Raw genomic sequence first — 16,045 nt, 5'->3', positions numbered from 1 at the left:
ATTATAAATACGAAAGTAACTCTGTCTGTCTGTCTGCCTGGTTGTCTCTTCTTCACGCCTAAACCACTGAACTGATTTTAATGAAATTTTGTACAAAGATAGTCTGAGACCCGAGAAAGGACATAGGATAGTTTTTATCCCGGAAATCCCACGGGAACTAGGAATGGCGATCTAAGATCGATTAATCGGAGAATCGATCTTTCGGACCCAGAACATCGATTATTTTAATCGATATTAGTAGGGATTGAGTCATAAATCAAGATCAAGTGTTGATCTTTAGCAAAGTTGGAGTTACGAACTTTCAGTTTTATGTTTTTGAGTTTGTTATATTATTATCTTTTAAACGCGGGCGAAGCCGCGGGCAAAAACTAGTTACCTATAATGCATATGTCCCGAAAATTTAGGATGGATATCTAAGTATATGTGGGAGGAGGGGTGAGGGGAAAGAGGGGAGGGCCGGCCCAATATAAAGATGTCACGTGGATGCCCTTGATATTAAGAGGAATTATTATTTCTGTCCGCCTGTCTCGTGTTTTTGTGTATCTTATTTTTTTGAGAGATCTGTATTTGTGTACCTTTTTTTTTTTTTTTTTTTTTTACAGACTATGTTTTGCATTTTCTATAATATACTGCATATTAAAAACTTGTTCATTATATTATATTGTTAAAAAACTACGTAAAATAATGGAGTATGTAGTTTAAATATATATAGCCCACGCCAAACTGCTAGTCCGCTCTGAAGTTATTGCGGGCAGGTGTAGTCATACAATTTGCTGAGGCGACGCGATTCATTTCCATATTCAAAGCGGACTAGCAGTTTTACGCGGACTATACATACCATCATACATCTATAATACTAATATTATAAAGAGGAAAACTTTGTTTGTTTGTTTGATTGTAATGAATTGGCTCAAAAACTACTGGACCGATTTTAAAAATTCTTTTACCATTCGAAAGCTACATTATCCACGAGTAACATAGGCTATATTTTATATGAAATATATTTGATAAATAGATTTTAAGGCGGTACAAAGTTAGTGCCGGGTTAGCTAGTTTTATAATATAGTAGCGCATAGTTGCAAATGACTTTTTATACTAACTTTTAACCATTTTAAAGTTGACTACGGAGACACGTATACTCCATGTGACAGCTGCGTCATCCACGGCCAATTCAGACAATTTACAGCCACAATTACTAATTGTAGTCAATGGGCTCAATTGCTAATGTCGCTTTTTTGAGAGGCCACTAAATTCAGGTTGGATGAGATGTTTTCGAAATGTTTTAAGTAATACTTCTAAAGGCGTTTTTGGGGATTTTTCTGTTTTCTAATATTGCAGCGCTGTTGTGTTCTGACCAGACTAGACCAGACTGATACACTCCGCTAGGGGCGCTGATTGGAAATATATGGGAAAATATGTAAACAAATACAAAAACAGACAATTTGTAAAAACGTAAAAAGTCATACTAAGGGTACAGGTCTAATGGTGATCAATTGACTTAAGAAGTCTGTTTTAGTCCGTAGGGCATCTAGTATGAGGCGTTCTAACTAGGTCCTTTAAAGCAACTATACTTACATATACATTAAGGTTAAGTAGCGAGCTAGGGACTGTAAATTATTAGTTAATTAAGAAAATGTCAAAGTGTAGCGTATCTTGCTGAACAAACTTCTTTTTTTTAGATAAATGTAAAGCAAGATACTGGAGCTAATGCTTTATTAATTATATGTAATAATAATGGCATTTAAAAAAATGAAAAAGAGTATAATTATTTTTAAAATTAAAAAAGACAAACCCACTGAGTTTCTTACCGGATCTTCTCAGTAGAGGTCGCGTTCCGATCCGGTAGTAGTTTAAGAAAATATTGTAACTGACAATTTGTAAGTGCCGCCGTTGGCCTATACAAAATAAATATATTTCATTTCATTTCATAAGGTAATTCTCGTCTATTGCTTACGTCTACGTCATATTGCTTCCGCTAATGCCTTTTTCTAGGAGAAAATATTTTTTTATGATATTTAATTAACAAACGAGTGTGCTGTCCTCCTGATAGTACCTCAGGCAAGTTTGGAATCCTTCCAGATTTCATAGATTCATTGATACTACTGAGGACTAACTTGGAATGTCTCTATCCTTTATCCAATCCTTCAAATAAGAAAATAATAATCAAAAATTTGACTTTGGTGCCTCCGAAGTCGAACCATGAAGGGCTCTACCACCGTTAAATGAGAGAAAAGTAAATTATCATTACTTAGCAGGAAACATCTCCAACTCTAATTAACTGTACGATATTTTCGCCTTCAAAGTTCACATATGCGAAACGAAACAGTATCCATTGATGGCCAGTTTGATCCAAAACAGCTTAACTTTTCTCAGACGTACACAATAATGACCCGTATGTTATAGTAATAAGGGCGATGTTAGCGTAATTGGTGTGTAAGCGAAATTTCTTATGAATGAATACGCCTTGTGGTCAGCCCAATGCGTTCATTCATTAGTGCACCGGTTCTCAAAGTTGGTTATGGTGAAATATACCCAAAACCATAATTTTGAAGTATATTTTCGGTATACATAATTAAGTTTCATTAAGATTACTAGTTTGCCCGGTCGGAATTCGACAATAATCATAAATATTGAATTTTTAATTGATAACACTAAAGCACATTAATTGGCATGAGAATTTAACGGTATACAAACCCAGTATAGTTATCGCCAAACTGCTAGTCCGCTCTGAAGTTGTTGCAAACAGGTGTAGTCATACAAATTGCTATGGCGACGCGATTCATTTCTATTGGGTTGTTCGGAAAGTCATTTCGTTTATTTTTGTGAAAATGAAAGAAAATTTTCGTATAATGAATAAATATTTTATAAAATTATATATTGGCCATTTTGGCCCAACACCTTAAGCCATCTTTCTGGTAGGAGCGTGATTCCACGTTCTTAATTTGTTTGGTCGATTCTTGCATAAAATCAATTGAACATATTCACACACAAGCCTTGCTATATCAGCTGTAAAAACATATTATGACAATGCGACTTAACTGTGAAGTTAGCTGTGAAAAAATACAGTTAAATCCTCTATCGGGAAAAAACGAAATTACTTTCCGAACAACCCAATATATTTGTAAGTGCCGTCGTTGGCCTATACAAAATAAATATATTTCATTCAGAGCGGACTAGCAGTTTTACGCGGACTATATTTGGTTTTCTTAAACGCAGATGAAACCAGGTTTTAATCTTTTACCATCGGCAGTAAACATGTATTGACAAATTTCGCCAGTATTCTCACCGGGGGTGTAACTCAGTGGTAGAGTGTCTGCTTCGCATGCTGAAAGTCCTGGGTTCAAGTCCCAGCACCTCCACTAATGAATTCCAAAGCAATTTTTTTTTAACTTTTTTATTAAATTCCACATCGATAGATGCATTTTCATTATTTATTTTAAGATAATGTTTTTTTTTATGTCAAACGCAAACTTATTCTTACCTACAGCTATTCTTGCATATAATCCGAATCTCGGAAACGGCTCGAACGATTTTATTGAAATTTAGTATGCTGGAGGTTTCGGGGGCAATAAATCGACCTACCTAGGTTTCATTTTTAGTAAACGTCGTTTTAAAGAAATACAGAGCGAAGCTCAATCATCCAGGTTGTAAAAACATTAAAATGGCAAATGGACATGCAGTCTGCTTGCTAGTAAATGGTCCACTTACTGCCGTTAATAAATATCTGTAGCCTACTTAGTGTTTTTCTTTTGTTATAATAAACGAGTTGCAGAACTTGCAGACGAGCATGCAGTCCAACTGATGTTAAGTGGCTACCTCCGCTCATGGACATCTGTAATCGACCCCAGATAAGATTAGACATTCCTACCTGAGGTCAGCCACAGATGCGCCGATACCCCTGAGGACTAAGCTGGAACGCCTCGGAAAGGTTTGTCTCCCTTCAAACTGGAACACAGCAACGCCTAACACTGCTGTTATTAGGTAGAAATAAGTACTAGTAAGCGGTCTTATTCACTAATTTACTGAATATAACAACCATTAACTTGTTATTTGTTTATTAATTGTTTATTGTACCTACTTGTAATTTTAATTTCTCATAGTTATTATTTAGTGTAATCCATTTTTAGCCATATTATATGTAACAAATTATAATCTTCTTTTATCGATGTGTAACGCTGTTGGATTGCCAAACAAATAAATAAATAAATATAAAATAAGGAAGTAAAGATTTCGACAGTTTAAACTTTGAGAGCATTGTGTCCAGTGGAACTCAAGGCTCGGGCAGCCACATTAAAGTCTCTCTGCCTTTGTAGTTTTTTATAAAGGACGATGAATGGTTTTATGGTTGGAATTATGATATGGAAACGTAACCTTCTATCAATTTGAGTCTTTATGCGCGTCCTAATATAGGTATAGTAGCCCAGTATCATCAACCCATTAGATTAGCCCTATTTGTAGCACCACCTATCGAAAATAATCCAATGAAAGTAACCCTTTCTGGTTCGACTCCGGAGACACCTCTACGACACCCATTTCAGCCCCATAACAGCAGTGTTAAGCGTTGCTGTGTCCTGGTTTGAAGGGTGTGGGAAGGGAGACATACTTTTCCGAGGCGTTCCAGCTTAGTTCTCAGTAGCGGCGCATGTGGCCGACCTCAGGTGGGAATATCTAATCCTATCTGGGGTTCATTACATAGGTCCATGGGCGGCAGTAGCCACTTACCATCAGGTGGACTGCATGCTCGTCTGCTACTCCAATATTATAAAAAAATCCTAGGCAGATTATCCTAACTGATATTGTAAATGCGAATGTGAGTTTGTTTGTTTGTTTGTTAGTTTGTTTGTTTGTTTGTTTGTTTGTTTGCTACACTTTCACGCCTTAACTACATAACTGATTGTCATTTTTTTTTACATACGTTGTCGGGGATTCAGGAAAGAGCATAGGGTACATTTTATTTCAAAAACAGTTAGCGTTCCTGAGGGATAGATGACCGCAAACAAAGCCGCATGTAAATTATTTATCCAAATTTAAAAAATATTGCAATGTGGATGTATAAAAAATGTATTTCCTTTATAATGAGCATTTTCCTTTAGTTTGCCATAAATTAACTTCCCAGAATTTGAGATACATTAAATTCCCAGATTTTACACCCAATTAGTTTTAAGTTAATTCAGATATTGGACCGCATGGTTAAACAATATAAGATTATAAGTGTCTAAATGGATTTTGTGTTCATCAATCATTATTAAATTGTATGACTATTATTATTAAATAAAATTAAAAAGTAATTCATGTGCATTTAAATGCATGTAGGTAGAAAGTTACCATATGGTTTTTAATGGGACTGTATGGTTTATGCTCTACTGTTCCAGTGTCCCCAAGAACAACTCGGGAATGAATGCGAAAATGTTTTAGGAAAATTAAAATAGTAACGTAACTATCGTCATGAACGTAGGTCCTCCTCTATCCAATTTGCTTTTATAGGTCTTATTTACAACTTTTATTTTGCCGATAATAGCTGAGACATATTTCAGAGTCTATCAAGTCTTTGTCAAATATTTTTTCATCGAAAATCGAATTCACCTATTATATAAGTCATGATATTTTTTTATCCAAAATTGTAACATAGCAAAAGTGTCTTGTTTTAAGGTAAAAAATGGTTAATATACGTATTATTAAAATGGTTAATTAACAATTCATAATTATTATAATATGTGCATATCAACATATTATAATAATTATGAATTGTTAATTAACTCGCGTGTTTTCCACCTAGTGTGACGTAGTAGGTAAACGAACAGTTGTTATCTCGAAGATATTATGCGGGCCTCGAGTTAATAACTCCCGCACTGCGTAGTGCGTACCTAATAGACGTTATGTAGGCTTGCCCCGGCGCCCGATCTGCCTCATTTATCTAATGCACATTGCATTTGCTTTTAGTTTTTAGTGCGGTTACGCCATGCTCGCTCTGCCACAGAAATAACGTAGAATATCGGTCACAGACTCCGTTCAGAGACTGAACGCATCGAATTAATTGCTCGGCCGTACCACTATCGCGGTGGACGCGCCGCGCGCGGACGCTTCCGGCCGGTTTCGATTCGACGAAACAAAACACGTTACCGTTGACAGCGCGGGAAATCTGACAGTTCTTTTTTTTAATTCTGTATCCGGGAAATTAGCCTTTCGTCCTTTTTTTTAATAACACGTAGATGGTCAAGTAAACGGTGTACAGCCGAATAAAAAAACAGCGAAAATATCGGCCGATATCAGAAAGGTCAGACAGGTCTCCGCGCGGGATGTTTTCGTTACATCGCGGTTATATTAGGAAGAAAATGTCACGATAAGCAATCGGCCGAGTGCAAATGTCGCCGGTATCGGCCAAAAGGCGCGCTCGCTGCCTCACGTATTACTTGTAATACGCTATATAAAAGTGTAGTGTATTGAGGCTAAACCGTCCCTTCGCGGAATCAAGCGTGCTGAATCATACACCGGTTATCGTGTTTTGAAGCGACGACAGTATGTGTGAGGTCACAAGTTGGATTCCGAACGCCGTGGTGGCGACACTGATCGCAGACCGTTCCGCGGAGCCTGTCATCGCGTGGCTAAGTGCAATACGAGCGTCGATAGAAGAATACGACCCTCTCATCGTGGTCCGACCGCCGTCCATCGTCTCACAAGACTCCGAAACCTCCGACGGCGCGTTCGACGAAATCCTCTCCCAACTCGGAAAGGAAATCTTCAAACTCGATGAATATCAGCGCAACCTGGTCCCAACGGAGAAGGAAGTGTCCCTCAGTATCCTGAACCTCTTCGACGAGTGCTTAGACACCATGAGCGGCAACCAGTCCGTCGCGATCGCAACACAAACCGAAGTCGTCTTGGAGGAAAATGCAACACCAAAACAAATAGCAGTGCCCAACGATTGTATAATAAACGGTGTGGACGAGTGCAGTGACGGTGAATCGACACTATCGGACGTCTCTTTTGTGACGAGCACGCCCGCGAGGTGCGAGAGAGTGATGTCTAGTGTTAGTGAAGGTGTCCCACCTGTGCCGCCGAGGACGAGATTAAAAACGGACTCCAGTTCCTCCTCTGTTTACGACAACATTGATTTCGGATCGGTCGGTGCGTACAATCTTTTGGAATCTGACAGCGATTCCGCGAGTACCTGTTGGAGCTACAAGGAGTGTAGTCAGGGTGATGCGGTTAAAACGTATGCCGCGATGTGGTCGCAGTCCACTGGTTTCCACAACTCCGACGAGATTTTACGGAAAGTGTTGCAGCAGGCGCAAATTTCGCGGCTGTCCTTCGACACAGCCAGCGATTTTTCGCCGCCGAAGTTTTCTGTTTACGCGCTCGAAGAGGTGGGAGACAGGTGTGCGCCAGTCGTCGCGATGACGCCGGACAAGCTCGACGACGGCTACGAGCCGGTGCGGGACGCTCTGACCGACGAAAACATTTACGAGGAGATCGAGTATGGGTACACTGATGAAGGATGCTCCTGTGGCGGCAGTGGCGAAGTCGAGAGTTGCTCGATAAGTGCTAGTTCGGAAGGCGTAGGCCGCGAGAGTCCGTTTTACGCGAATCTCAGGGACCACGACGCGTACGCTATACCACCGGATGTTATTTTCTGGAAGAATCAACTCCTGGATCCCTTTTACAACGACGATGAGGAAGACGAGGTAAGTTTAACAGTATTTTACATGTTTGTTTGTTTATTTTGTGTTTCAAGTGATCATTCCTTGAAATTAAGAGTCGATTGCGTCCTCATACGTGGTATTTTTGTGTTACTAAGTAAATAGTTATTTTTAATTTAATTTTAATGATAAATACTCAATGTCAAAGTTTAGAGATAAGAACATCGTTACGGCGCGTCAATTAATTTAATTGACGGATTGAATCAAATCGAAAGAAACATAAAAATACCACTAATCACATAAACTTACTTATACTTTGACTTTTGTATCTTTGTCTATATTGAATAATATATGAAATAAATGATTATTATTATAAAGAGTTACACATACTTACACACATACATACCTATCTAGCACTTGTTTTTCAAAACAGTTGTTGCTCAAAGATAGCAGTATTTTCGTTATTAATATTGAATCTATCAAAATTTTGTTTACCGGAGATCGCAATTTGAAAATATCTAGTATGAAATCATTGTCAAAACTGTCTTTGGTAGATAAAACATAAGATAGATTATTACATAAACAGAAGATACTTGGTAGAGTCGCTAAGATGTTCTTAACATGGTTGATATTGTATACATGAAGTTTCTTGTTGACTAATGTGATAATAACTAAAGTCAGATGAAAGGTAATATATTTGGTTAGTCAAATAACACGTTAACTGATGATTCTAATTCATTAATTGGTTATTTAGTATTACTAATTAGCAGCAAGTTACTTGTTTGTCGTAATTAAAAGGATTAGAATCCAGTATAAGTAATAATCAATGTTGGTAACGATTAGTTTTGCCTACCAAATGTAAGCGTCATAATATAAAGTTGTATTTTATAGGATGTATTCTAGTTGCTCTATGGATTTATACCATAAAATAACAATTGATAAATAAATGTACTAATTTAGGGCACAGGATATAGTAGTAATTTATTATAATAAATTTAATAGTCGTTTTATGATAATGTTATAAAATGGATGTCTATTGTATCTTCGTTAGTTTAACTTATTAAAAAACTTTAATCATAAGTTCTTTGAATGGCGCGACATTCAAATTTGGAACAGGCTTGGAATAACTACGCAATTACGCATGATAGAAAAATAATGGTTGATAAATGAATATTGTGGAAAATAGACAAATAAATAGAGAAAATATTATTGATACATATGACAATTATGATAAAAAAATGATTTATTAATGGTTTTTGTTTGAACTTTTGTCCTTCGATAAAACAAAGACAAAAAATACCATTTCTGTCTGCTAGACATTGTCAAATTTCTATCTTTGGTAGACAACAATGGATAGATTGATGAATAAAAACGATAATAACTATATAGGGCTATAAGTGGTGGATAATTTACATAGTAGGTAATAGGTATTTCAGTTGGGACTTCCCAAGCGTTACATAAATAAATAATTATAATAACAAAGCGACCTTAAAAATAAATAACGGGAATAAATATACGTATTCAATTATTACATTAATGAGATCAAGCATAGATTAGTAAAGATTATTCACTCCTAACAAGAAAATTCACCCAGTTTTGAGAATTGAAATAGTTGCGTAAAAAGGTTTTGCCACGTCTCCGTGCTAAAATGTCCCTAAAATATTTGCAATAATTATTTATCGTAAATTTTCTCGAAAAATGTTTTTATTTGTCAAGAATTCAAAAAAAGAACTTACGATAATAAGCCATTTGTGGCTTCATTCAAATTCAAGGCGGCGAAGTATCTTTACTAATCTATGAGATCAAGGTATTCAAAATAGCGAGAAGCATATATTATAATACACTTTTGGTAGTTTTGAATCGTTCTTTGAACACATTTGTTTTTAAACGGTTTACACGAAAACAGTGGGTTTTGTTTAATTCTACGTAATGCTTACTAATATTATAAATCCGAAAGTAACTCTGTCTGTCTGTTTGTCTGTCTGGTTGTCTCTTCTTCACGCCCAAACCACTAAACCGATTTTAATGAAATTTTGTACAAAGATAGTCTGAGACCCGAGAAAGAACATAGGATAGTTTTTATCCCGGAAATCCCACGGGAACTAGGGATGGCGATCTAAGATCGATTAATCGGAGGATCGATCTGTTGCACCCAAAACATATATTATTTTAATCGTAAACTATGCATTTGATCAAGTGATGATCTTTAGCAAAGTTGAAGGAACGAATCTTCAGTTTTATGTATGTTATATTATTTTATTTTAAACGCGGGCAAAGCCGCCGGCAAAAACTAGTTTGATATAGTCCTCGCCAAACTGCTAGTCTGCTCTGAAGTTGTTGCGAGCAGGTGTAGTCATAAAATTTGCTATGGCGACGCGATTCATTTCTATATTCGGAGCGGACTAACAGTTTTACGCGGACTATACAACTACTAAAACTGCACTAGCTAAATATTATACCCGGCCATATGTTGTTGTTAGTCTCATATAAATAGGGAAGTAAATAAAAGTAATGTAGTAAATATTTATTCACAGAGAAAACACAACAATTTATCTATTTTAATTCATGTTCTCGGGGGAATTTGCAAACAAAAAGTATACAAGAACATTCTTATATATAAAACCGACGTTATGTAAAAATATCAAGTCAATCCATTCACAATTTTTTGAGTTTTATAGACACAAACATACTGAATCTGATTTTTTTAAATAATTAGAGGTAGCATGCAGTCCACCTGATGGTAAGTGTTTTTGCCGCCCATGGACATTGGTAATCCACAGATAAGATAAGAGACTTACTCGTATCTCAATCCGGCTACAGATGCGTTGCCCCCTGAGGTCTAAGTGGGAACGCCTCAGATAAATATGTTTCTCTTACCACGCCCTTCAAAGCAGAACACAGCAACGCTTAACACTCATGTTACGCAGAAATAGGATTTCGAATTTTATATATTAGACTAGCTGAACCGGCAAACGTTGTGTTGCCATATAAATAAAAAATGTTAAGGGTGAACAACTCACTTATCACTCAGTGGTATGAAAAATAGTAGCCGATTCTCAGACCTACTGATTATGCATATAAAATTTGGTGAAAATCGGTAGCCGTTTCGGAGGAGTACGGTAACTAACATTGTGACACGAGAATTTTATATATACGGTATAGATTTTATCACTTTTCCTGTATATTTAATTAGTATATTAGGTACAATATTAGGGACAAAATTCAGATACACAGGAAAGTATCGTAAAAAAGAGGATGTATTAAAATGTTAAGGTAACGTGCCTATACGTACAGGTATAAAAGTAATCGCTAATAAAATCCCTGTATGGTGTCTGTAATTAACGAGAACTGTCCATACTTTTAATTTTAATTTTACTACCACAGCTGACTTGTTCTACCACAAGGAGAATGCTATAAAAGATGAGGAACGGTAATACTTAATACGGAAAAAATTGAATGGAAGAAATCGTCATATAAGGACAAAAAAGGGTTATGGTAATTTCATGCGATTTTCCCGTTCTCTCTCTATCTCCTTTTACTATAAATGTGTGTGTGCGCGAATACCGAGATTACACAACAAAAGCATCGTGCGCGGCCGGTTGTATTACCTATAACCAACATTACTTTACATAACCAACACCCGTGGAAAGTTCGTTAAAACTTATTTATCTGTTTTAATTCATACGTCAATCACATTGTCTCATTATTGCATTTTTTAATGAAATTCGTCTCTGACGTTGGTAATCCCACCGCACTACGCTATAGGTACCTATTTGCTACCTATACTTTGTACTTTTTATTGTTTTTATTGTATCTTTTATAAAAGTGTCGTGGAAAAGAGTAAGTAAGAATAAAAATTAAATTTAAGTTATATGCTTAACTTTAAATGAAATTAAAAAAAAATCTTCTACATAGCCTATCCTATAAACATGGGATAGTTTAAATGAACACAAACTAGAAACAATTTAATCATTTTTTTTAATAATTTCTTCGTAGTTTGATACTTAAGCAGTTTTGCAATCCTAGCTTATCGCTTCGACGTGACAATACGACAAGGGCCTTAGCTTAGGCGTACTGAATATTAATCGGTGGCATTGCAAATGGCTGCCTTTCCTGGTACCGATGGAATGATATGCGGTGATGTAAATTTGCGCGTGAAATTTATTAATTAACGTCGAATCGAGGTGCCTCCGTATTTAAATGTCCGTCGTTTACGAAAGTTTCGTGATAAAACCTAGGGGTAGCGTGAAGTCTACCAATATGTACTATGACCAATTACGTACTATGAACGAACGAGATATGGTTAACCTTTGGCGGGCCAAAAAAGATGCAGACGAAGTGGTTCTACGAAAAACGGCCAACGAATTAAAACATCATCCCTTAAAATTCCCCCCTAAATCGTATTAGAGTAGAACTTCACCGTCCAGGAAATAGACGAACAAAAGATGTTGCAGTTTCATAAATTTTGACGTTTTTGCAGCCGCACAGAAATGGGCCGGATCTTCAGATCTTCCGGATCTTCAGATCCGGCCCGTCAGTCCATGAAGGCCGGATCCCGCCCGCGGACCGGTTCCTCCTTCCTTAGCTTAGCTTAGCTTAAACCTTTCTTAGAAAAGAGATGTGTCTAGGATTGGAACAGAAATTCAATTATTTAATATTTAAACTTTTACTTATTAATTTACTATTATTTTTACGAAACAAATATTTAAGTACTTTGGAATCGAAACAATTAAGATCTTCTTTTTAATTTGTAAAATCGGAGATTATAGCACATATATTATTCTTTGGACTCTTGGTATATTTTAAAACTTACCTGGTACCTGACCAAGAAAATACCTGAGTCCTTTTGTTTATAAAGTTCCAATAAATATTTGAATCCAAAATGGCGGTCTTTTTGTCTCTCAATCGTTTTCTATATGTGTGAGCAAGAAACCAAAGTTGTCATTGGGTTAAATTCTTTACTGAAACAAGTTATACCTGTAGCCTTTTGAAATCGTACCTTTTATTTTTAAAATAAGGCTTTATTATGGCGATGGCTTTATTATGGGATGTCTTAAGCTTTATTATGGTGATTAGGGAAGTGATAAAAGGATTTAAAAAGGTTTTTTTTTCTTTTTTGTTTTATTAACTATTGACGTGTCGTTTTCAAGACTTACGGCTTTGATTTGACACTTTGTTTAAATATACATCTTAGATGAAAAAATGTTATCTTCATTAATAAAATTTATAATTCTTGTTAAATACGCTATCTTTGTGCGAATGTGTTGTAAAAACCGTTGGGTACAGACAGACTGACAAACAAATAACGTTTTATATTTTTGTATTATACAAACAAGCATCCATAATGTTATTTTAATAAACATCAAAACTTGTATAATGGGTTTATGTCCAAATCTACATATCTAAATATAGATAAAAGCATTTATTTTTAAAACCGCTATTTTACTGGTTGTCAATTCACTTACACCCGTTATTCATAATCTATCCAATGTTTTGCTAACTAAAGATCGAAATTAGACGATGTGTAGTAGGTATGAAGAAAATGTCAATTGTCTTTCTTCATACTATACCTTGTCAATTTTTGATCTTTGGTAAGTAAAATAGGGATAGATTGATTATTAATAAAGATCGTTTACCTCATTTATTTTAGGCAAACTAAACTACAAACTCTAGCTAGTTTACAACTATTTTATATACTTCCGCATTTTTGTAGTAAAAAAGAAAGGTGATAAAGATAAAACATAACGTTATTTTTGTAACAAATTTCATCCGAATTCGTTCATCCGCTGGAATACGGCTTGATTGATTGACAAACATCCATTGAAAGTTTTATTTATAGCGAGTAGCTTCCGGCTGCGACTGTCCTTCGATCATAATAAAGGGCAGGTACTTTTGAATAAGGCAGTGACTAAGTGTTAAGAAACTGGGCCTCTCAATCGACGGGTCCGAGGTTCTAATCCCAGTAAAAATATCAAACAAGTACTAAAAAGTATCAATTTACTTTTCCGAAGATATTCTTAAATTACTCGTTCTGTTTATATTAACAATACGAATATGTATGTTATATACCTATTTAAAACAATTAAACACATATGTAGAGTATTGTAGAGCCATAAATTGTCGAATAATGGAATGACGTCACATTTACGTAATAACACAAAATAAATAATATATTATAATTACCTATATATGCCATTTATTTTATGCGGTACAAAATCATAATTAAATTTTAAGCCTAGTGGTTAGAAACTCTACCGTTGCCATTTGAAATTGGTAGGTACGAAGTTTCGAATCTCAGGCATGCACCGCTATTTTTTCAAAATAAATTCAGATATTTAAAAAAGGTGTAGAGAACTTCAGGAGGCACCACCTTACTACTCCCTTATAAGTATAGTGTTAAGGGCTTTGTTTAGGTCTGGTAAGGGAGAAAGGGGGTAACTACGGAATCTGCAGCCGACCTCAGGATATAATTATAGATGGACGACAACGACCACTGACCTTTTATTTTCTTTTAACGCACTAAAAACCCCCCGGTGGCAGTCCTCAGCGTTTGGTGGAGAACTCCGGGATCTCCAACGGAATACAACCGGAGTCCTCCTAACGCGATGCCCTTTTATCGGGCTCTGCCCTGGGGGGAGCAATTTATGCTCCTCTCACATCCCCTGGTGATTACAGCGATATGCGATCACACAAACCGCTGTCCTTCCCGGGGTCGCTTGCTGGAACGGTTTGAGCTCCCACTCTTGCCGCCCGCAACCCCGGACTACTCTGGTCCCGGTACTACAGGGACAAACGACTACTTACCTAATGGTGTATTATAAAATATTAGTTAACCATCTTGTGCTCGGGAGTTGGATGGGTAACCGCTAGTGGCTAAACATACATCTGTGTGTATTAGAGGGTTCGTTAATCCTCGGTTGTTATGATTAGTTAGTTTTAGGCCTTGTCGGAGGCCGTATGACAAAACAATATCAAATCACCTCTTTAAATAAATATAATTATGTTGTTATTCTGAATTAGTTATAACGTATTCATCTTATAATTCTCAGGATTTGTCAAACAAAATAAACAATGACGGGTAACGTCAGTGATTAGTCAGTAATTAAATCTTTGTTAGCGACTAATGACTAATGTTGTTTGTAAACCACAAGAATCATTAGGGAGTTACGATCATCCCGCTGTAGGTTGACTAATTAAAGAATTGTTGATTTTGTTTGACTTGATGATGGTATAACATTATGTAGTCCACGGAATGACCACCGACACATCTATTTTTTTATAATATAGGAGTTACAGACAAGCATGCAGCCCACGTGATGGTAAGTGGCTACTGCCGCCCGTGGACTTATGTTATCAACCATAGATAGGATTAGAGGTCAGCCAAAGATGCGCCGTTACCTCTGAGGACTAAGCTGGAACGCCTCGGAAAATGTCTTCCTTACCACACCCTTCAAACCAGAACACAGCAGCGCTGAACTCTGCTGTTATGAGGCAGAAATAGGTGTGGCGGTGGTGCTGCCGGAGTCGAACCGCAAAGGGTTCTACCACCTTCAAGAATCCTATTTGGGGTTATTGCAGAATTTCATTGGCGGTAGCCACTTACAGATGGACTGCATGCTCGTTAGCTACTTCATATTATAGAGAAAAAAACTAAAAATAAAAATAAATGTATAAATGTTGGTAGTACGGAATCCTCAGTGTGCGAGTACAACTTGCACTTGGCCAATTATTTCCTTTTTCTGTTGATTATTTTAAGCACTCATTTTATATTTATACCACTCTTTTATTAGCTTGACCTGTATGTATGTAATGGAAACTTTGAACTCAATTTTTACCCACCCTGAACGGTCCAATTAACTTAAAATTTTGAACACTTATCAAGAACCGATGACAATACATGATTTTAATATTTTTATCCCATTCATCAAGATCGTTAGGATTAATGAATTACCACGTGCTCTTTTAGCGTGGCTTTTAGTTTTTTAACTATAATAATTATTATAGTAAATTATTTATTTAAAATGTTGTTTAAAAACAAAGTTTAAGCAAATGAAGTGTTATAATTTAAATTCTTAATCGATGTAGGTAATTTACGGTGGTAGTAGGTAACTTTTGTTTACCTTGTTGAAGTCTTACATTTCCTAGTACACGTCAGGAAGGGCCACTTTCTTAGAAGTTTAGTTTATTATTAGTATTACACTTATTTCGACACGTGGTTTTTTTTTTTTTTTTTTTTTATAATATGAGAGTAGCAGACGAGCATGCAGTCCACCTGATGGTAAGTGGCTACTGCCGCCCATGGACATCTGTAATCAACCCCAGATAGGATTAGATATTCCTACCTGAGGTCGGCCACAGATGCGCCGCTACCCCTGAGGACTAAGCTGGAACGCCTCGGAAAAGTCTAT

General features: G+C 36.3%; 1 protein-coding gene and 1 non-coding gene across 3 annotated transcripts in view; both read left to right on the top strand.

The window, feature by feature from the left end:
* The first annotated feature begins 3,287 nt into the window (after positions 1-3,287).
* TRNAA-CGC (transfer RNA alanine (anticodon CGC)) lies at positions 3,288-3,359 on the top strand. The gene has a single exon. It is a non-coding gene; the product is annotated as a tRNA-Ala (tRNA).
* Positions 3,360-6,072: 2,713 nt separating this feature from the next.
* Positions 6,073-16,045, top strand: part of LOC140746080 (uncharacterized) — a 70,141-nt gene continuing 60,168 nt past the window's right edge. The window contains exon 1 of one of the 2 annotated variants that reach the window (XM_073078078.1): positions 6,073-7,682. In XM_073078078.1, coding sequence (XP_072934179.1) covers positions 6,519-7,682 — 1,164 coding nt within the window. In that variant the 5' untranslated portion in view covers positions 6,073-6,518. The remainder of the gene's footprint in view (positions 7,683-16,045) is intronic. The other variant, XM_073078077.1, reaches the window with a different exon arrangement.

Source organism: Epargyreus clarus, unplaced genomic scaffold (assembly GCF_041222505.1).
Source record: "Epargyreus clarus isolate Ecla_fem2 unplaced genomic scaffold, WU_Ecla_fem_2.2 ptg000012l, whole genome shotgun sequence".
Lineage (NCBI taxonomy): Eukaryota > Metazoa > Arthropoda > Insecta > Lepidoptera > Hesperiidae > Epargyreus > Epargyreus clarus.
The sequence above is the reverse complement of the archived record's forward strand: the minus strand, read 5'-3'. Positions and strand labels throughout refer to the sequence as shown.